Below are 21,405 nucleotides of genomic sequence, written 5' to 3' on the forward strand. Positions count from 1 at the left end.
GGGAACACCCTTTGCATTTTTCTCTCTTGACTCTGCTGATCTGCTGTCACCCCTAAATACCTGTGTTATTCCTTCTCTGTCGGTGTAAACAGTTCCGTAGCCTTCCCCACCCACGCTGGCTGACTCTAATAAGGCAGTAGTCAAGGGAGTTTCTGGGCTGGGACCCCCTCTGGGGTGCAGGCTGGGGTGCCCCGCTGGTATATGTCCTAACAGGTTTTTCTCGATCAAACTGGAGAGCAGCTGGGAGCCTGTCTCCCAGGTCCCCCAGGGAGCTGGAACCAGAGGCAGAGCCAGGTCAGAAGCTGGACTTAGAGACTGGGGCTCTGTGGTCCCACCTGTCTCCAAAGGGAAAGCAATGCACAAAGCCTCCTGTGTCAGGGGCTGAGCTGCTGAAAGGCGGAGCGGAGTTCACTCACACGGGTGAAGGCCCAGTTCCTGGGAGGAGAGATGCTAGGCAGGGAGGTATTTGTATGTGGGACCCGGTACAGCCTGGTCCTCTCCCACTTCTGGGAGGGGCCAGAACAGGAGACAACAGCTGGGCTGGTCTGCAAGAGAGGTCGTCTGACTGGCTGCTCAGCCTGGGCTACACACACCCCCTTCTCCTCTGCCAGGTCACACAGGATCTGGTGCCCACACAGCTACACCACCAGGTGTGACAGCTGCCACCTCGCCCCAGCACCTCTGGGTAAGTGCTGGACCTGGGCTGTCATGTGGGAGACCTTGTTGATCTCTTGGAGGGGGGAAGAGTAAGTTTTCCTTGTCCAACACAAGCCCCTGCTCCCTCATCCAGGTACTCATGTACCCAGAAGAACGTATACACATTGGCTCAGAGATTGCACCTACTGACCTTCAGCCTACAACTCCGAGGGTGAAAGGCAGAGAGTAGGTAGATGGTTTTGTGGGCAGGGGTTGGGGGCTAGCTTTAGCAGCATCCTTGATCCAGCCTGGCCTCCTGAAGGAGCGGGTGAGAGATGAGGAAGGTGGGGGCTTCCCTCTCACCCCTCTACTGCAGCTTCAGTTCTGGCTCCCAAACTTGCCAAGCAGGTTGATTTTTTTTTTTCCTGCAACAGGGGAAAGGAGCAGCAGGCAAAGGGGACCCAGACTACAGGGTCTGGGGGTCATAAAGAGGCCCTGGACGGCTCAGAGGAGCCCTGGTGTTGGAGGAGTGGTTAAGAGCTTGGCTGCTAACCAAAAGGTCAACAGTTCAAATCCACCAGCCACTCCTTGGAAACCCCATAGGGCAGTTCAACTCTGTCCTATGTTAGAATCGAATCGACTCAATGGCAATGGGTTTGGTAGCTGGTTTTGCTTAGTTTGTTTCCTTCCCCAGGGCAACCAGTCGCACCATGTCTGTGACCAGTGGGACGACGGGGCCATCCCTGACCCAGGAGATCCTTGGCCATCTGGGTCTTGCTAACAAGGTAAGGAGCTGAATCATTTTTTTATATATCAACTCAAGACCTGGGAGAGTGTTGGAGGAATAGGCAGGGGAAAGCAGGCCCTGAGGCTATACTAAGGAACAGGGGAGGGGTGTAGGCAGACCCATGGATCTCCCCACCTCCCAGTCGCTCTGTGCTCCCACAGACCGGAGCTTGGGGCACTCTGGGCACCCTCAGGACCTTCTTGAGCTTCAGTGTGGACAAGGATGTACAGAGGCTGCTGAGGGCAATTGCAGGACAAGGTGAGCCTGTCTCCCTGTTGCCCTTGGGGATCTGCTTATTAGAAACAGATCTATAGGCCAAGAAGGAGCCAGTAAGGAAGAACTAAATATGCTCAACAAATATTTGTTGAATAACTTAATTTTTGTATGTCAAGAGGAGGTGTGTCCTACCATTCTCACAACGTCCCTGTGAGGTAAGTCTTTATTTCCATTTTACAGATGTGGAAACTGGAGATCAGTGAGGTTAAGAGGCTTACCCAAGTTCACACAGCTCGTAATGACTGTGCTGGGATTCTAATCCAAGTCTGCCAAACCCCAAAAGCCACTTTTTCCCAACACACCAGGCCACCTTTGCTTGAGTTTGGGTCAGATTTGCATGTTGTTTTAGCATCTTATTTGCATCTTCTTTTGAGACCAAATGGAAATGGGGGTTGAGATAGTCCCTGATTCTCCCCTTCCCACCCTTTCCCAGACCTTGTTCTCTCCTCCTCTGGAGGCTGCAAGTCAGTGAAATAGGGGATCCCAGCTCCGTAAAGATCCTGGTTGGGCTCTGCGCAGCTTACAGCCCAGTCCAATCTTGGTTCAGGTGTGGACAGGGCCACCATTGTGGATGTGCTGACCAATCGGAGCAGAGAGCAAAGACAGCTCATCTCTAGAGCCTTTCAGGAGCGCACCCAGCAGGTGAGGATTTGATTTCCCAGGAGTGGTGGACTGGGGTGAGAAGCCCCCTGGACGACTTGGATTACAGCAACAGCCTCTAAGGTCAGCCTCTGCCCCCCGGCTGAATGGGGCTAGTGGTTCAGGCCTGAGGTGAAAACTGGCCAAAGATCATGGGAAACTCCTTAATCTTCTCAAACCTCTAAACACTTCTGGGTCCTTCCCCTTCATACCCACATCTCAACCATGGAGACCATCTATTGTAGGACCTGCTGAAGTCCCTGCAGGCAGCGCTCTTCAGCCACCTTGAAAGGATCGTGGTGGCTCTGATGCAGCCGGCAGCCCAGTTTGATGCCCAGGAACTGAGGGCAGCTCTGAAGGTACCAAGAGAGGAGACTTTCTGTGATGTCTGAGCAGTGACGTCACTAGGGTTGGTGTCACCCAGTGCAGTAACTCATGGCATCACCCCCCCCACGCTAATTACCACAATATTGTAGCTAAAACACCAGAAAATTTGACAAAATCAGTAACTATGAAAACACTGGCAGCAACAAAAACAATAGCATGGGCTTGTGGCAGCTGCAGATGAAAGCGAGTTATTGGAAGCGTCATTGTAATTGGTAATAATGACAGCTCTGACCTGAGCGCATTAGAAGGTTCAAAAAGTAAATTAGCATAGAGTTTTCGCCTTGTAGGTATATTGATACATTAAGCTGGACTTACGAAAAATACTTTGGTTGTTATAACTAACTACAGATAAATTTTTTATTTAAAAAATCATAAATTTCTTATAGAACACTGCACAAAAATTTTATGGACAATCATTTTGGTGTCACCTCCTCTGTCAGTGTCACTGGGTGTGGTCTGCACCCTCCATACCCCCCAGTGGTGCCACTGTGTCTGAGGATACCACTGAGGGAAGGAGAGGGCCCACTGCCTCCTTTCGTTCACTCCTCTAATCCATCCCATATTGGTTCAAGGGGTCTGGCCTGTGCCCCTGAGAAGTGGTCAGCGTCTGGTCTGCTCTCTGCCCTGCGTCTGCCATTCTAATGACACGGGGCCTCCTAATTCCCCATAGGGCTCAGGTTCTCCTGAGGATGTGGCTGTGGAAATTCTTGCCACCCGAGCTCCACCCCGGCTGCAGGAGTGCCTGGCCGTCTATAAACACGGTAAGAACGTGCAGGGAAGGCGCTCTGAGAGCTGGAAAGGAACTCATCAGGCAGTCCACTCCTTTCCCACACTCCCAACAAGGAGAGCCATCTGGGAACCTATCTGCCCAAGTTTTCTTCCCTTGGGGTCTCTCCCTCTTCCCCAACCACTGCCTCAGTCTCCCCAGATGTGATTATTAAGGAAAAGAGAGGCAATGATTAACCATTGTAGTCTGGGGCTCCAGGGCAGATTCCAAAGTAATGACAATGTTGAGCTCTGTGACAGTCCCAAGGGTACCCATGTCTCCTTCCCAACCCCTTGCTGTCCCTGCCATCACACCACTTCCCAGGCTGAATGGAGCCTCACTGTAGCCTGGGGGAGAGGTGGGGTCCTGATCTCTAAGTTATGGATGTCACCCCTCAGGCCTCTGGCTACTAACCCTGCCTAGGTGCCATATGCCTCAGCCACCGTTTATGACTAGCTTTTTCTCCTCCACATCTTACCACCACCACCCCTTTTCTTATTTTCCCCAATTTTCCTTTGATTTCTAGTCTTGGCCTGTTTTCTCAAGCTCTCTCTTACCTCTCCCTTCTTGCTTCTGTTTCTCTCTTTGCCCTTCCTTTTTTCCCTTTCCTGCTCTTTCCCTTCTTCACATCCTACCTTTCGAATCATTTGTCCTCGCCTCCAACGAGGAGCTAGACTCTAGCCACCTTGCCTCATAACATGGGCTTCCCCATCCTCTCTTTACTTCCTGGCCACACTAGTAACAGATGCCACCTGCCTCTGGCGGGTTACTTTGAGATGAGGCCACCCATCCTGATCCCCACAGTGCATGGTTTACTCTCAGCTTAGAGATGTTTTCAGGGGTGGCCATTTCTACCTTACACCTGGGAACCAATAGCCACCAAGCTACTCCAAGTAGGAGATGGCAGGCTTAGTAGGTCAGGCATTTGGGGTATCCACCCTTGGAAAAATCAGGATTCAGAGAGCTCCTGACCCAACCTGCAGATTTCCAGGTGGATGCTGAGAAGGACATCAAATCTGAGACCAATGGCATCCTGCAGGACCTGCTCCTGGCTTTGGCCAAGGTAAGGAGAGTGAGTGTGTAGGGGAAGGGTGCTACACTCACCAGTGGACACCATTCCTGGGGTGTAATGGACAAGACAGGGCTTTGAGTGTGTTTTGTTGGCTTGGAGATCAAGAGCTATTCCTCAAAGAGTCCTTCTGAGAACAATTTCTCCTCCTAGGGAGGTCGTGAGAGCTACTCTGGGGTCATTGACTACAACCTGGAGGAACAGGATGTTCAGGTGAGTGGGGGCTTGGGAGTTTGCACAGCCGTGCATCAACACCTGCTCTGCCGTATATCAGAGCCAGTGACCTGTGCACCTATTTGTCCTGCAGACCTGTCCCTGCCTTGGGGAAGGAGTCCTCAGTGATAGGGTGGGGGTGTCAGGTAATGACATACTCATCTAGCCTTTGACTCCTGAACTCACAGGAAGTGAACTCATCAACTGGCAGATTCTCCCCTTATGACAAGTGGGTGGGGAAGCCCTTCCTAAACCCTCCTTAGGGAATTATTCAACTCCTTGGGTACCAGGATTTTTCCAAATTAAGGAAGAGAGCTGTAAGGGTAAAGTTCCTCTTTCAGCCCTGTTCCTTCATTTAACAAAGTCTGAATGAAAACAACTAACTTAACGGATTCAAATAACTTTCTCTACTTTAATTCTATTTCATTATTGTCATGATGGATTCTGGGAACATAGCCGCAGCCCCTCAGCTCCCAACTAATGATCTGACCAGATGATGACTACAAATCAAACATCCCCCAGATATGGTTTGGGGTGGAATTTGTTGGCAGAACTGGGCATTTACAGAGGAAAATAGCCCATTGTGTTTTATGCCCACTGGGTTAGGACATGCCCAAGTCTGCATGATATTAACTTCAGTGTCTTCCTCACTGTTATTGTGGCCTGTCTGTCTCCTTCCCGCTCCAGCCCCTCTGCCTCAGGCAAGGACTTACCCTGGGAGAAACACCAGGCTTTGATGGCGGAAAGGATAGTGGGGCAGAGAGGTTTGGTCATCATGGTCTGGGAGGTCAGAAGTGGCTAGGAAGAAAATCAGGTACCTGAACTGACCACAGCTGGGGCAGAGCTCTGAGGCTCCCACCTGGTGGCACAAGGTCCAGTGCCGGAGTCCCCTACTCCTCTCCAGGCACCAGGGCCATGCTGGTTGGAAGAACCCACACTATGAGCCAAAGGTTCATCAAGCATTTCCCAGGTGTCCACATGGGCTGAGTGGGACCCTGCCCTGAGAGTTGTCCCTCCTTTTTTCTCATCCACTCTTTCCTCTCAGGCATTACAGCAGGCTGAAGAACCTGGCGCGGAGTGGGCATGGATCCTAATCCTCACCCAGAGAAATCATAAACATCTGGCCCGAGGTACACACAAGCCTTTGTGTCCTGAGCTTGCTCTAACAATGAGTTTTGGCTGAGGAAGGCAGGGAGGGCTTATCTTTCTCTGTGATAATTAACCAATTTATCTTCCAACCTCCCCCACACACCACAAGTGTTTGATCAGTACCAGCGGTACACTGGGCAACAGTTGGAGGAGGCTGTCCAGAACCATTTCTATGGAGATGCCCAGGTGGCTCTGCTCAGCCTAGGTAGGGGTCTGCTCAGGATATGTGGGGCAGGGGTCTCTCCTGGGTGGGAAGTTGCTCCCTAGCCACTTCTCTCCCTCTTTCCCTCTTTGCTTCCAGTCTCGGTGATCAGGAACACACCGCTGTACTTTGCTGACAAACTTCACCAAGCCCTCCAGGTGAGAACACTCCTTTCCCTGCCCTCGGTAACAAAAACTTGGGGGCAGATACTCCTGGGCAAGAAAGAGGAAGTCCCAGGCTGCTACTAATGTAACAATCTCATGTATTCTTTGTAAACATATAATAGTTTTCTTTCCCTGGCATTACAAACTGTTTTGTCTGGGAGCTGTGGTTAGGGCTACGTGAGCTGACCCATAAGGGCACTAAACCTAAAATTTTGGCCTCATTAATGTCCAGGTGGCCAAATGTAGACAGTAAGACAGTGCCTTATCTCATTTCAGTTGTTGCCAAAATGATGAGATTAACAGTAGTAAGAATAAACGAGAAGAGCCAGCATTTCTTAGGTGCTTACTGTGTGCCACGGCCTGTGCTGAGCATGTTACACACATCTCAATAAAACTTCACAACCACATTCCAGCAGGTAAACAATATTACCCTCATTTTCATAGATGAAAAGACCGAAGCACAGAGACATTGAGTACCTTGCCTAATGTCACATAGCAAGTAAGTCATACAGTTTTCCTAGAAAACACATAATGGTCCAGCAGGACATTTAACTGCCATGTGTCAACCCCTAGTCAGCTGAACCATGAGTGCTCTTAGCATCCAGGGCCATCTTCCTCCACACTGTTGTCAGACTTTGTTCTATATCGTCCATACTTAACTTGGTGACCTCAGTTTGAGTAATTTCACCAACAAGATACGGTCATTCTGTTCACTGAACTAGATCTCCTACTAATAGAACTGTCCCCAAACCTAAAAATAAAATAAAAAAATAACCTCACCAAGTTAGAGAATATGCAAAATTTGAGGAAGATAAAAGTAGTTTTCATTTTGGCAGAAGGAACAGCTTTCTGTATACTGGCTGAGTAATCACCATGCTTGTTGACAGCTATTCATAAAAGCACTTGTTCTGTCATCCAGAGATTTCCATCTTGACAGTAGTTTATTGTACTTGCCCAGTAAAGCCTGTGCTATTATAACGAGCCAACACTAAGATTCATTTGAAGAGTTGTGGTTATCTGTCTAAGTTTTTGCCATAAAAACAAACTTGTATCCCAGCAGTGAATGGTTGTCGTATGTCTAGATTACAGGACCCACACTCTTGGAAGTAAACAGCAGATTTATCTTCGAAGTAAGTGTCAAAATAGCAATCATAGGCCCATTTATCTGAAAATCTAAAAAAGGAAAAAGTCAAGATACTTCTGTACTATTCTTTTATGAGAGATATGGGAAAACAGAGATTATGTAGAATATTTATTCAGAAAAATAACCTTCAGCAAAGACTGACTCAGGACAAATCTGGACCAATATTAACCACATAATGAATGTTCATTACGTAGATCCTGCGGCAGTAAAAAAAAAAAAAAAGCCAATGCCAAATGCATTCTGAAGTATCAAAAAAACAGAATTATGTTTATTATAGCTTTGGTGTATTGTTGTTAGTTGCTGTCAAATTGATTCCGACTCATGGTGACCCCATATGTTACAGAGTAAAACTGTTCCATAGGGTTTTCTTGGAAGTAACCTTAAAGGGAGTAGATCATCAGGCCTTTTTTTCCATGGTCCCACTGGGTGGGTTTGAACCTCACTTTAGATTAGCAGTAGAACACAAGCCATTTGTACCACCTAGGAATCTAGCTTTGGTGTAGAGGGTACTTTATTATGCTGTATTCAAATGCTTTGAAAATGAATCTCCTGTAAATGGTATAGATGAGAAGTACACCAACGAGAACGTTCAGTTAATGAGTGATTCTTTCCCCAATTATACAACTTTGGAGTAACAGGAGTTGGAAGAAGAAAAGAATGGCTACTGGGCAATCTCTATCACAATATAAAACTGGTGATGTGTGAAGTTTAAGATAAAGTAACCGTCAGGCCTATTGACAATTAGGTAATAAGTACAAATGAAAGATGGCATCCTGTCTTGTCTTCATCATTTTCTTTTGTTTCCTCGTGGAAGTTGATGACCTGTGGGGATGCTGTAAGTGTGGGTTGCAGGCAGTGCTGGAAAGGGTCTCATGAGTCAAGTGACTCAGGAAGCTTTGAAAAAGAGGATATTAGGAAATGGTCACAGCACCAGGGTACATTTCATAACACAAATGGGATTTCAGCAACCATTATACATGGGCCCAATAATACAGGCCCATTTACCTGAAGATTTAAAAAAAAAAAAAAAAGGAAAAACTCAATCAGGGTGCTTCTGTACTATTCTTTTATGAGAGATAACATGAAAACATAGGTTATATAGAATATTATTTAGAAATCTCAGAATAACACATTACTTATTAAAATATAGTTTATGAATTGATAATTGATTATAGCTCTATCATTTCTAAACTGAACCTGCCATGACTTTACCCAAAAGGCAGGAGGCCTAGTGGAGGTACAGGAGGAAGACAGTGATGATGAACCCCCAGGGTCCAACCAGGAGAATCGGATGTGTAAAGATGGGGATGTGACATGACCCTAGTGGGTCAGGATCAGAACCAGAAGTCACATAGCCCCAATCCCTCTCAGACCCCCATCAACTCAGTTTGGAGGTAGGGTGGTTGTATCCTCCTTGGACATTCACTAACTTAGAAGCCTTAGAAACCATGCTGGAAGTCTTCGCAGGCAGCAAATCTCTTCTAGCCTTTTCGGCATACCTGTCTTTGGAGCTGCCCACAGGTAAGCTCTGGGGGAGTGAGGCTCTAAGCTAGTGACAGGGCCAGAAAACACATGTGGAAGGAATAAGAGAAATGCTCTAGCTTCCCTCACAGGGAGCAGATCTTTCCTCCGCATCAGCTTCTCTGAGCAATGGCAGAGAGAACTCTTCCCTAATGTATACTTCTCTTTCCCTTGACTCCCACCTCACCTCCACTTCCTAGAATAACTCACCATGCCATCCAATCCATACCGTCAGTAAGAATCTTCCTAACCACCATCCCCAAGCTGTTTCTTCCTCTGCCAGGAAACTGAGCCCAATTACCAAGTCCTGATGCGCATCCTCATCTCTCGAAGTGAGACTGACCTCCTAAGCATCCGAGCTGAGTTCAAGAAGAAATTTGGCAAGTCTCTTTACTCTTCTCTCCAGGTGAGACTTGGCAAGCTCTTGGCCGGAGCTCCAGAGCCTCACCCCTCTCCTTCTCTGCTTCCTGCGGCCCCTGCACACAGCTGAACATACTTACGCCCTGGAGAACTCCTAAGTCCTTGATTAATTTAGTGTAGCACTCCTGGCATTAGGGAGATTTCTTCTCTCCCAGACAAGTTATGCACAAGGACGAGGGAGGGGACAGAGTGCTTGGGCCGCGGTGGTGATGGGCCTTCCTAACACTTGACTTTACTCCCTTGTCTGCAGGAGGTAGTGAAAGGGGATTGCCGGTCAGCCCTACTAGCCCTGTGCAGGGCTGAAGACATTTGAGACCTCCCTGTTCCCCACCTCCAAACTGAGGTTCCTCGATTTGGCTGAGCGTGCAGGAAGCCAGCTGGACCTCCAGATAGGACAAACCCTCCCTGAGCACCACAAGCACCAGCTTCTTGTTGAGGCTGGAACTCCAAGTTTCCTTTAAGTCCCTCAATTTCTCATCCCAAAGTGATGTCTGCACCTGGATCTTCTGGCTCTGTCCTGGGTGTGGGGTAATGGAATCTCTTTGATGGTTTCTGCCCAACTCATCCTTCCCACACCTTTTGGGCCAGAACAGCTCCCTGGTACTTGAATTCTTTTGGCAAACTTCACTGTAGGCTGTGTTCCCTGACTGAAGTTTGGGTGGAGCAGGACATGGGCTGGGCGGGAGCCTTGGAGTTGGAGGTGCCTTTGATGTGCACGTGGGTATTCAAAAGGAATCCTGTTTCGGGTCCCAGCGCTGTAGTTATCAACATTCCGCTTTACTTCTCCCCCCACCTCCATTATTCTCTCTTCCCCCGGAAATTTCAGGCAGAATAATTGAGAAACAGGCACCAAGACACAGAAATAAGAATAAATGGTTAAAATGAAAGGAGGTCCAAAGTAGCACGGATGATGTGTGAACTGGGAAGCAGAGGTTAGGTGGCCCTCTCCCGCCTGGGAAGTCTTGGGTTAACAGGTAGCACAACCCCAAATTCATCTGTTGAAAGCAGGGACTTGGAAACCCACCCCCCAAATTAGAGCACTGCTTCCTATAATGGGAGCCCTGGTGGTGCAATGGTTAAGCACTCAGCTGCTAACCAAAAGGTCAGCAGTTTGAACCCACCTGCTGCTCAGCGAGAGAAAAGGCCTAGTGATATTCTTTCTCAAAGATTAAAAAAACCGAGACCAAAGCCAGGGCTGCCAAGTCGATCCTGACTCATGGCAGCCCTATAGGGCGTAGTAGAACTGCCCCATAGAATTTCCAGAGAAGAGCTGGTGGATTCGAATTGCTGACCTCTTGATTAGCAGCCCTAGCTCTTAACCACTGTGCCACTACAGCCTTGGAAACCCTATGGGGGCAGTTCTACTCTGTCCTGTAGGGTTGCTATAAGTTAGAATTGACCAAACCACACACAACACCACATTTCCTATAAGAGACCTATCGAAAACAGAGAAACAAAAAACAATGGCAAGGGCGGGATTGGGGGGAGGGGATAGGCTTTGGCTCCCCCTGCTGGCTCTATTAGAAATTACAGGCAGCCCACTCACATCTCTTCACCCGCCCTTTTTGCATTCCTCAGTTGGGTCAAATACTTAACCCCATTCCTGCAGGGTAAAGCAAACAACAGACCTCAGGAAAGAAGTTTTATTTCCAACCCCCTAGGGAAGGCATTACAAATAATGGAGATAGAAACCCAAATCACACTCTGAAACAAACGGAGGCAGGCCTGCTGGATAGACAGCCAGCAGGACCCAGCTAGTCAGGGCTGGAAGCAGGGGAGATGCACTCTAGTCAGGGACCTCACCCTGGAGCCCGAGTGTGCATAGTAGTGTTCACTCTTCTGGGGAAAGGGCCTTGGGGATCAGAAATCCTCACTCCACCAGCCTCCATGTTGCCCATCATGGCTGGGAGGAAGAGAAGGCAAGCAGCACGTGAGGGCAAGGGCTCGACCGAGTCTGATCTTGGCATTTACCACCTGCTCTGCTCTACAACAATCCATAAATAAATGACCCTGCATATCTCAGGGGTCGAGGTGGGCGAGCAAGCAATGTAGCCAGTGAGAAGCCTCTGAAAGGAGGGGCAGGTCAGCCCGGCATCGGGCCAAGCTATAGGAGAACACAGTCTGACTCCTGCTTCGGCCTCTGCCGACGCTCCCCAGCTGGGCGTCCAGATGTGGCTCCTCTCCCCTGTATTGGATTTAACAGTTGGTCATCCATCAGCCCTGGGAGAGGATGAAGACCCTAAGGAAGGGTGGGGAATAGGATTGGGAGGGGTGGTGGGGAGAGAAGGATAGGAAAGAGCACCATGGGAGAGGGACAGGCAGGAGAAGGAGAAGGGCTCTGAGGGAACCCTGAAGAGGCAACTGCAGGAACAACAGGTGTCCTGGACCAGGGAAGCTTGAGCTGAAACGCTGGGAAGGAGGAGCAGACCCAAGGAGTACATACAGCACAGCAGGCTCACCTGTGATGACGGGGCTCGCGTCTGCACAGGCTGGACCACTTGCTGCTGCTGATACTCCTCTTGCTGAAGTTGCTGGGCCAGCTCCAGGTCACTGAGACCTGATGTGCCTTGTGGCTGCTGCTGCTGTAGTGACAAGGCAATCAGGTAGTCCTGGCGGAGTGGGGGTGGGAAAGGGAGAGTTGTAAGGCAGCCTGAAGCCTGAGGGGGTATTCAAGCCAGGTTTCCAAATCAGTCTTTCCCCATTCTTCAAATTCTCAAGCTCTTTCTCCAAAGCAAAACACACAGCCAAGGGTATTATCTATGGTGTACAAGTAGATATAATAAGCAAGGAGATGGCCCGAAGGTAACAGAAGAGTGAAAGAGGTATTGGGTGTTATATGTTATGGTCTCTAGATGATACAAGGCTTTTTGTTGTTGACCAACCTTCCCCACACACCTGGTCTACCTGCCGCTGCTTTTCAGGGGAGCCACTCCCACCTTCTGCTCCAGGGCCCTTGGCCGGGGAATGACTCAGGTGAAAGTCGGAATCACAAAAGCAGCTGTCTCCATCCACGTTATGCAGGCTCTCCCACACCACTTGCTCCTCCTGGAGAAAGCCCTGGTCGGTGACCAGTAGGTACAGGTGGCTCTGCAAAGAAACGGACAGAGCTAATTGACATGGAGGCAGTTTCTGGCCAGAAATCATCTGAGATCTACAGTTACAGACCATTTGAATCAACTGGTGTGTGAACTGGAACATGTCAGTGTGAGCGTCTGTGGATCTTTTCTAAATGTGTGTGGCTGTGGGAAGAAGGAAGGGATGTCTGAGTGTGTGTCCAGTTGGGTGTGAGTATGGCAGTCATTGTGGTCAAGTGCAGAGTCCTCGGGGCTGGTGCCACACAAGATTCTGCTTCTCACTCTACTTCCCATGGTGCCCTGGGCTCACCTGATGGCTATGAGAATAAACCCCTTGAGAACCAAAGGCCTCACTCTCTTCCGCTCTTCTACGAGAGAGCTTAGGCAATTTCTAGCTTTGGAACTATTGGTACTATTAAAAAATTCAACTGCTCTTTCCTGCCTCATCAATGGCAGGCTTAGTCCTATGGCTTATTCTGACCAAGGAAATGGGGCAGAAATGACGTATGCCATTTCCAGGGAGAAGCATTACAAACTAGTGCATGGTGTCCCTCTCTCTCTCTCTTCTCCCTCATATATTCTAGATAAAGGCTGTTCTGTCAGCCTGGGTCCTAGAGTGAAGAAGGTATGGAATAGCACTGCAGTCAACCCACACTGGACCTGCAGCAAGAGGGAGAAATAAACCTTCATTGTGGTAAACCACTGAGATTTTAGGGGTCATTTGTTACCACAGCTCAATCTGGCCTCTCTTGGCTGAAACACTGAGCCGGGAGAAAAAAAGGCATGAGGAAATGAAAGCACTCCAACCCCCCACCTCCAAACCCTCATCACCTTGTGCTTAGTCATAGTGCTAAAGTGGTTGTTTCGGAAAAAGACGCTCAGTTCACCCTCCTTGGCAGCTGCCGTTAGCTCACACAGTCCATGGTAGGTCAGCTGGGCTGCAGTGGTCTCCAGGAACTGCTCAGCAATCAGGCCTGCCAGAAGGGCGCAAGATGGGGTGAAAGTTGGCTTATATCCAAGTCCACGCGAGGAAGGATCCTTCAGACAGCGCCTGTCAAAATCAGTCCCGCCTCTGAAGTCCCTTCCTTCCCGATGGATGTAGTCATTCATTCAACAAAAACTTACCGAACACTGCCCTGGGAGTGGGATACATCAGTAAACAAGACAGACGAAGTTCCCTACTCTCGTGGAGCTTATATTCTAGTGGGATCGAGTGGGAGGAGGCAGAGGATAAATAATAAACCTTAGTAGCCATCGTTCCCTCCACATATTGAAAAAACCGAAAACCAAACCCGTTGCACGTGAAGTCAATGCCGACTCATGGCGACTCCACGTGTTGCAAAGTAGAACTGCTCCATAGGGGTTTCTTGGCTGTAATCTTTAAGGAGGCAGATCGCCAAGCCTTTCTTCTGCGGCCCCCCGGGCGGGTTCAACCGCCAACCTTTAGCAATCAAGCGCGTACGGTTTGTGCCACCCAGGGGCCTCCTTCCACATATAGCACAGCCATAAGTTCCTTGGGAAGGTAGGGACATCACCTTCTGTCACGAGGTTGGTGTCACTGGAGTGCTTGCAAGTGATGATCTTTTCTACCAGCTGGTTGTAACTCAGTTTCCCAACTGCGCTCACAGCCTCAGGACTCTGCAGGGATGGCAGGGCAGGGTAGGATAAAAGAACTGAGATTTTTTTTTAGAGAGCAAATGAACCAAGACCACCAGGACTGCCACCCCATGACCAAAGGTCCCTGAACTTTTGACAACTAAAGAACTGATCCTAATCGCATATGGTTTCCTTGTACTTGAATCTTACTTAACCTTTTAAAAAGGTTAAATTCAAGGAATTCTGCCCTGGGTCCATCCTCTAAACCCTATTCCCCTCCCAACCCAATCTAACCCCTAGTCCAAAACCAAACCCATTGCCTTCGAGTCGATTCCGACTCATAGCAACCCCATAGGACAGATTAGAACTGTCCCATAGGGTCTCCAAGGCTGTATGTAATCTTTACGGAAGCAGACTGCCATCTTTCTCCCATAGAGCAGCTGGTGGGTTTGAACCACCAAACCCTGGGTTAGCAGCCGAGCGCTTTAACTAACCCCTATTGCCACCCCATAAAATTTTGCCTCTCTGATGTCAGCTAGAGCAGGTAAGAGTCTCATTGGGGCACTCCCACCCTCACCTGTGGATCAACGAGCCAGCCATGGTACAGAGGTATGCCTAGCAGGTCAAAGACACTGCACTCAGGTGTATACTCAAAATCAGAGACCCCTGTGAATCGCACATTGACATCCAGACCTGTAGCCAGTTTGGGCAGCACTGTCATTGCATCATCCACATTCTGGGGATGGAAAATAAGATCAGGGGTGTTCTAGCCTCCCCTCCCCCCATCATTCCATTCCTACCTCCAGAAATTAAAAAAACAGATTCCTGTTGCTTTTCTGTCCTGGTTCTCTTACAAGCCATTCCATTCCTCTCTTGCCTCAACCCTTCTTTATCTTATGTAAATGAACACATTTTCTAGGGCAGAGATAAACCCTCCCCCTCCTGCAGAAAGAAATCATGGTTCAGGGAATTCTCCTGAGAAGCAGCAGAAAGCCTTCTCTTTTGTAGCCCTGGGTGTCCCCTCACAAACCTGTGAACCTTTATGTCTGCAGACCTTTTACCTCACCTGCTGAAAATTAAGCTGAAGTCCCTCTGACTTCTCCTGGGGCTTGATGGACAGGAGACAGTCTCCTATAAGACAGGGTCCTGTATCAGCTTACCCCACCAATGTCACAGAATCACAGATTGTCAAAGCTGGAAAGGGTCTTAGAGTCTCATCTAGCCCCCTCATTTCTCAGAGGAAGAAATAGGCTAATAAAGGTGAAGGGCCCATGTGATGTGTTAGGGATTGAATTGTGTTCCCCAAAAACATGTGTTGTGAATTCTGACCTCTATGCCTGTGGTTATAATCCCATTTGGGAATGGCTTGTCTTTGTTATGTTAATGAGGCAGGATTAGTGTGGCTGTGTCTTGAATCAATCTCTTTTGAGATATAAAAGAGATTAAACAAGCAAGCAGAGTGGGGAGATGGCCCATGAAGATCACCAAGGAGCCAAGGAACAAGGACCTTCCCCCAAAGCCTACAGAGAGAAAGTCTTCCCCTAGAGTTGGTGCCCTGAATTTGGACTTCTAGCCTCCCAAACTGTAAGAGAATAAATTTCTCTTTGTTAAAGCCATCCACTTGCAGCATTTCTGTTACAGCAGCACTATATAACTAATACAGACCCCTTGAGTGATGCCTCTTCAAGGCCCAGTCACTCACCAAGATGGGCCATCAGCTCATCTGATGTGATCACTTCCTTCTGAGGGGGCAGCTTCACCTGGAAGCAAAGCGGGGATCAAAGGGTTAGCCATATGTGTGCTTTTCCTCACAGGACACCAGAGGAAGAACGCACAGAAATAGGGAGCCAGCAGTTGGGTCAGATGGATGAAAAAAAAGGCTTATAACTGGTGCAAGAGGAATGAACGTGAACTATGCAAGGCAGTCCCATCTTGCTAGAAAGTAGGAGAAACAGGAGTAAGAAAGAAACTTTTTGATTTCTTTTTAGGAACATCTTATTTGTTCAAACTGAAGAAATGGGGAGATAATCTAGAAAGGTTTGACTGGTTTGAGAAAATAAGGATGATCAAGGAGGTGAGTCAGGAAAGAACACTCTCCCCAATATTTTCTGAGCTCCCATACAAACTCTCTCTTACCTTCCACTGAAGAAAGAGGATGTTCATGATGGCAAGGAGAGGGCAAGGGCCATTTGTGCTCTGGGTGATGATGGGTGTTCGCTCTTCCTTCCAGGGGATCCACTTTACACAGTAGAAATCTAGCTCAGGCTGTCGGGCCCTGGGGGATTGTGGAAGCCCCTGGGGCGTGGGACATGCCCCCACGGTCTCTACCTCAGTCTGAGTCCCATGGGCTGGCTCCACTTGGCTCAAGCCAGCTTCAGGTGGAGGGGACTCGAGGTTCTCCAGGCCCTGGGCAGGCAGCAAAGCTGGTTCTTGTTCTCCAGCCGCCCCATTAGCATCTCCAGCATCCTTGTCCTGAGGGTGCTCCTCTGGTCCTGACAGAACCTCATGATTTTCAGGGGTGACTGCCTCTGTAGTCCTGGCTTCAGCAGAGGTTGGCTGCTCAGGTTTGTGGTGCTCCATGGTCAGAAGGGAGTCAACTGAGGTAAACTAAAGAAGTTTACTGACCTCAGCGACTTGCCTAAACCAGGCTTGGTATGCAAAAGAGAGAATGGTCCAGGAAGAAGGAAGTCACTGAGGTGGAAAGCAAATGGACCCCAGGAAAGTCTTGGGGGAGGCTAGATAGCATCTGTGTTCTCCCCCATCCTATAGGTAGCATATGTCTTTCTCAGTTTGTGTAAACGGGAGGGCCACTGGTCATTCTCTTTCTACCTCTAACTTGCTGTGACCAGATGGGACCAACAAGGGCACAGGGCTTTCAGGTTTGGGAGGGATGATTCCAGTGGAATTGAAGACATTGGGTGGAGTCAGCTTTCCTGAAACAGACAACAACAGGGACTAAGACAGAAGAGAAGGACAGAAGGGCAAGAGATGGAGAAACATTAAAACTATACCTGTGGTTATTAATTATGGTGATTGTGATGCCATAGATCACTTTTATATGGTCCTTCTCACCATGGTCTTGTAACTCCCACCAAATGATTGATTTGGACTTGGATTGACTTGGTGCTTATGGCCCACCAAGGGGATCTGACAGCCTGCTAATAGTGTAAATAAGGTATATGGCGCCGCCGGGGGTTGGGACCACACAAATAAAGTGTATGGAACCCTAATGAGGGGATGAGTCAGCCAATTCCAGAGCAGTGGAGACCTCATTGCTATCAAGAAAGAGGAGCTGGAAAAGGAGTGTGTCCTTTGGACCTGGGTTCCCTGTGCTGAGAACCTCCTAGACCTAGGAGACAGAGAGGGAGTTGTAACACTGGAGATGGCACGAGACAGTGAGAAGCAGCAGCAGAGAAACAGCAACAGCAGAGCCAGGAGACCCACACAAGATGATGAGATAGGCTTCCTGGCCCACCAAGCAAGGCGGCTACAACAGGCATGCTGACCCACAGAGCAAGAGAGCTGAGCGCCTTTGGACAGGAGACTTCCTGGTAGAGTTGGGTGCCTCTGGGCACTTGTGGGCAGAGATAGGCCTGCTGACCCAAGGAGCATGCCACAGCATGAGAGACAGCTGAGCACCTTGAGGCAGGAGGCTTGCTGGTGGAGTCGGGTGCCTCTGGGCACTTATTAGGAGAGCTAAAGAACTTTGTAACACTTGCCCAAGCAGGGCAGAGGTCAGGCTGAGGGGCCCAGGAGCCAAGGGAGAGGGCTTCCTGAGGGCACAGCCAAAAAGTAGGGCTTCAAACTGGTACAAAGTGGTTCAGCCATGGCTGATGAAGTGAAATTTGAACAGATCCAAATTTTTTAAATTTCAGTGAAGTGGAACAACTGGAGCAGGAAAAATTACAAGTAAATCCCTGGAATGGGAGACTCACAAGAGGTGTAGTGAGCCCTTTCAGGAGTCTGATGCAGGAGATAGGATTATTGCCAGGACTGTGGACAGTGACACACATTCAAAGCAGTGCAGTCAGCCACCATCTTTGAGTGGGGAACCAAAGTTTCCAACTCTGCTGGTCAAGAGATTTGGTTGCTGTGCAACACGCACGCTGCCCTTGTTGTCTAAGAGGGAAATTAAGTTTGTAGCAGGGCTTCGACCCATAACTTTTCCTGTTCTGGCTATTGTTCCACTTAACCCACATGTTAAAAATTCAGGTCCCCTGGGCTTTCCTTCAACTGCCATGACTGAGCTAGGCAGTACCAGTTTGAAGTCCTGCCAAAAAGCTGTCCTGACAAAAGAATCTGAGTCATTCCTGATCCCAAATTGTAACTTGTTACTTCCCTAATACATCCTATAATTGTGAGTATGGTCTGTGAGTTCTGTGTGGCCATTGCAACAAATTATCCAATACCGCAGAGAAGTAGAAAAGTGCGGTGGGATAGATGGCTGGTGTCAGAATTGGTAAAAAATTTGGAGAGAGGAGGTATGTCTGACCTCCACCTCAGAGGAATCAGCCTTGGGCTGTTGATCTTGATTCTCCTTCCCTATTGTATAGTTAGGTAAGGAGGTCTGGCACCCCGAGGCCATTTTTTACAGTGATCTTTAGCTCACCCTACAGTAGGCATCACGTCAAGAATTTCCGTCACATCAAGAATTCCCATCGCAGCCAGGACAAGGGTAATCTCTCTGCCCCACACCAAACCCCACCCCTGACTGCTCATAGAACATCCAGAGCACACACAGACTCCTGGTATTCTTAGCAATGTATTCTCTTTCCCTCGTCCCAAGGGGCAAAAAGATGTACAGCCACATAGTGCTTGGGGTGAGGGGTGGAGAGGCAGAGTCAGTATCCTACCTCTAAAGATGAAACACTGGTGAGGAAGGAGAAGTCTTTCTCCTCAAAGGAGTCTACTGAATCTTACACAATTCCTAACCACAACGCAATGGTCTTGGGCGGGGCTTCCTGTAGGCTGAAGGGGGAAATGTACTGTTACTCCTTTTAGCTGCCATCCAGTCAGCTCCGGGTTCCAACTCATAGCGACCCCATGTGTGCAGAGTAGAACTGCTCTACAGAGTTTTCAAGGCTGTGAACTTTTGGAAGCAGAGCACCAGGCCTTTCTCCTGAGGCACCTCTGGGTGGTTCAAACCACCAACCTTTGGGCTATTTGCACCATGGGGACTTGAATCAGAGACTGGTTCTGATAAGTTACCTCAGATCAGGGGTACAAAAACCACTCCCCTCAAATTCCTCCAGTGAGCTCCTCTTGGCAGCTGGAATTCAGACAGCAACTTCTCCTCACTTCTTTGTTCTGAGACTGCCTCAGCCTGAGATGCTCTTTTCCCCAGTGTTCATAAGGAATATGAAAACACTGATTTTGATTTGCATAAAAAATGCTTTCTCAACATTTATCTACCTGTATGTATATTGTTTATATCTGTTCCCACCTAGGTCATTTAAGATGTGAACCTGTTTAACCTGCTCGACATTTAAATAATGCTGTGGATGGTCAACAGTCAATGATAAAAAGCCACAAACCCTGCCTTCTGGAAAACATCTCCCTTGAACCTCCCTGCTCCCTCCCACTTACTCAGGGTAAAAAAATGGGGAGAAATGAATCTTGTTAGAAATCTAGCCTTTTCTCCAGCTTCCCTCCTAACCTGAGACTATGCTTCTCTCTTGTAAACAGGCAAGAATTTAGGGCTAGGGGAAGGCCTAGCAGATAAGGTTAAGGAACACGAAAGTTAGGAAATAAGCCTAGTCACCCAAATTGATCGTCCTCCTGATTCGAATATAATTTATGCTAGCTGCATCTAATTTACATGTTATTAATTTAGAATCAGAGTAGCCAAAAATTGCCTGCAGGCCTTACACCTTTCAGTTTTTTCTCTCTCTCCTGCCACCCTTCCCTCTCGAACAGCACTTAGGGTGAGCTTCTGAAGCAGATGCCAGGGCTTGGGAAAGTTAAAAAGCTTGGAGAAAAATAGGGCTCATTTCTTATCTTTTCTGTCTAGGGCCAGAAATGATCAATAATTAAATGGGGGGTTGGGCAGCTAGATGGCTAGAGGTATGAGCCAAAAGGAACTAGAAGCTAAACACCCAAGGGAGCTGGATCTCAGAGAGATTGGCCAGAGCTAAGTGGGTTGAGTCTTAGGAGGCAGGGCAGGAAATGCAATGGAGAGTTTCCACCCTACAAAGCACACTCCTGGTGGGGTGAATATTGAGGATTTTAGAGTAGGAAAGGAGAGGGTGCGTACTCAAACAAACCACCATTTCATTCTTTTTCTCTTCTTTCTCAGCTCAAGTCCTACACTTTCTCTCCAGCTACAATTATCCTCTGTGGTGGGTGTCTAGTGAGTGAGTTAAAATAGCTCTGGCCCCTCCCTTGCAGTGGCAGAAAACAGCTACAAGTGGGACGGGAGAAGCATATAGAATGGGTATGTAGTTTCAGGAAGAACCCCCAGGAACCTTCCTCACTCTTCCCAAGTCCTGTACTGTCCCACCTAATCTCCTCAGCCTGACCCAAATTCTCGTGCAATCAGTGGATTAGATTTTCCGCTCAGAATAAGTCAAACACCACCACAGTGCCTCTTCTACTTCCTCACAAGGAAAAGGGTGAGGGTCTCATTAAAAGGAGGAAATAAAGTACCAGGCAGCGCCCCTTTTACATATTCCCCCTGCCTTGCAGCCCCTCTCAGACTTGTAGAGATCAAAGCTGGGAGGATAGTCAGTGACAACTCCCCAAAGCTGGAGAAGAAGAGCTCGGGGAGGGAGAGTAGGGGAAGAAAATGGTTAAAAAAGTTTTACCTTAAAGAAGTAGATGCTGTTCCAGGACTGAGAAGGAGGGTTCAGGTCTGGCAACACGATGGGGGAGGGGGCGACAATGAGTGGCGCCGCCACAGCCCCAGACGCCTTCCAGCTGTCAACGCCAGAGCTTACACAGGTTTGTGAGCAACGTCCTGGCTGGGTTGCGGCCACTTCCGGACTCACGCCCACGCCCGACGGGGGCACGGGCAGAGGGGCACACAGGGGCGCAGCCCAGGTGCACCCCGGTGGCTCCGAGCGTCTTCAGGATTACTGACTCGCCGAGTCTAGGCGTGCGCTCCAGGCCCTGACTACAAGCTGATTTCCAAAGGAAGTTTGTGGTTTTTCTTTTTTCTTCTTTCTCTCTTTTTTTTTCCACCGGGACAAAGAAAAATTAGTTAAGGACAAGCTCCCTGGAGCAGGATCGGCCTGCTCAGCACTGGAAGGTTTCCATCAGGGCTTTCTGACCCGGTCAGCAGCTTGGTGATCAGCAGAGAGGGAGAGAGAGCAACAAGGAGAGAAAAACAACAGACCTTTTCTCTTCCCTCCGCCTGCTGCTGGA

General features: G+C 48.7%; 2 protein-coding genes across 9 annotated transcripts; one reads left to right on the plus strand and one right to left on the minus strand.

The window, feature by feature from the left end:
• The first annotated feature begins 1,206 nt into the window (after nucleotides 1-1,206).
• On the plus strand, nucleotides 1,207-10,428 carry ANXA9 (annexin A9). Its single transcript, XM_003409482.3, has 12 exons — nucleotides 1,207-1,421; nucleotides 1,585-1,681; nucleotides 2,247-2,341; nucleotides 2,584-2,697; nucleotides 3,396-3,486; nucleotides 4,475-4,554; nucleotides 4,714-4,773; nucleotides 5,819-5,903; nucleotides 6,032-6,127; nucleotides 6,224-6,282; nucleotides 9,237-9,359; nucleotides 9,624-10,428. The coding sequence occupies exons 1-12, from the start codon at nucleotides 1,347-1,349 to the stop codon at nucleotides 9,684-9,686; spliced, it is 1,038 nt and encodes a 345-aa protein (XP_003409530.1). The 5' UTR covers nucleotides 1,207-1,346; the 3' UTR covers nucleotides 9,687-10,428.
• On the minus strand, nucleotides 7,662-21,351 carry MINDY1 (MINDY lysine 48 deubiquitinase 1). 8 transcript variants are annotated; one of them, XM_064282550.1, is made up of 11 exons: nucleotides 20,847-21,350; nucleotides 18,897-19,011; nucleotides 16,180-16,691; nucleotides 15,746-15,803; nucleotides 15,110-15,174; nucleotides 14,621-14,779; nucleotides 13,983-14,085; nucleotides 13,279-13,421; nucleotides 12,269-12,460; nucleotides 11,833-11,982; nucleotides 11,003-11,558 (listed from the first exon to the last, which is right to left on the minus strand). In XM_064282550.1, the coding sequence occupies exons 3-11, from the start codon at nucleotides 16,621-16,623 to the stop codon at nucleotides 11,478-11,480; spliced, it is 1,395 nt and encodes a 464-aa protein (XP_064138620.1). In that variant the 5' UTR covers nucleotides 16,624-16,691; nucleotides 18,897-19,011; nucleotides 20,847-21,350; the 3' UTR covers nucleotides 11,003-11,477. The 8 variants fall into 8 exon arrangements, with proteins under 8 accessions (XP_064138624.1, XP_064138620.1, XP_064138623.1 ...); XM_064282554.1 differs by lacking the exons at nucleotides 11,003-11,558; nucleotides 18,897-19,011 and adding an exon at nucleotides 7,662-8,326 and having other exon boundaries at nucleotides 16,180-16,976; XM_064282553.1 differs by lacking the exon at nucleotides 18,897-19,011 and having other exon boundaries at nucleotides 16,180-16,650.
• Nucleotides 21,352-21,405: the final 54 nt, after the last annotated feature.

This window comes from Loxodonta africana, chromosome 3 (genome assembly GCF_030014295.1).
Source record: "Loxodonta africana isolate mLoxAfr1 chromosome 3, mLoxAfr1.hap2, whole genome shotgun sequence".
Taxonomy (NCBI): Eukaryota; Metazoa; Chordata; class Mammalia; order Proboscidea; family Elephantidae; genus Loxodonta; species Loxodonta africana.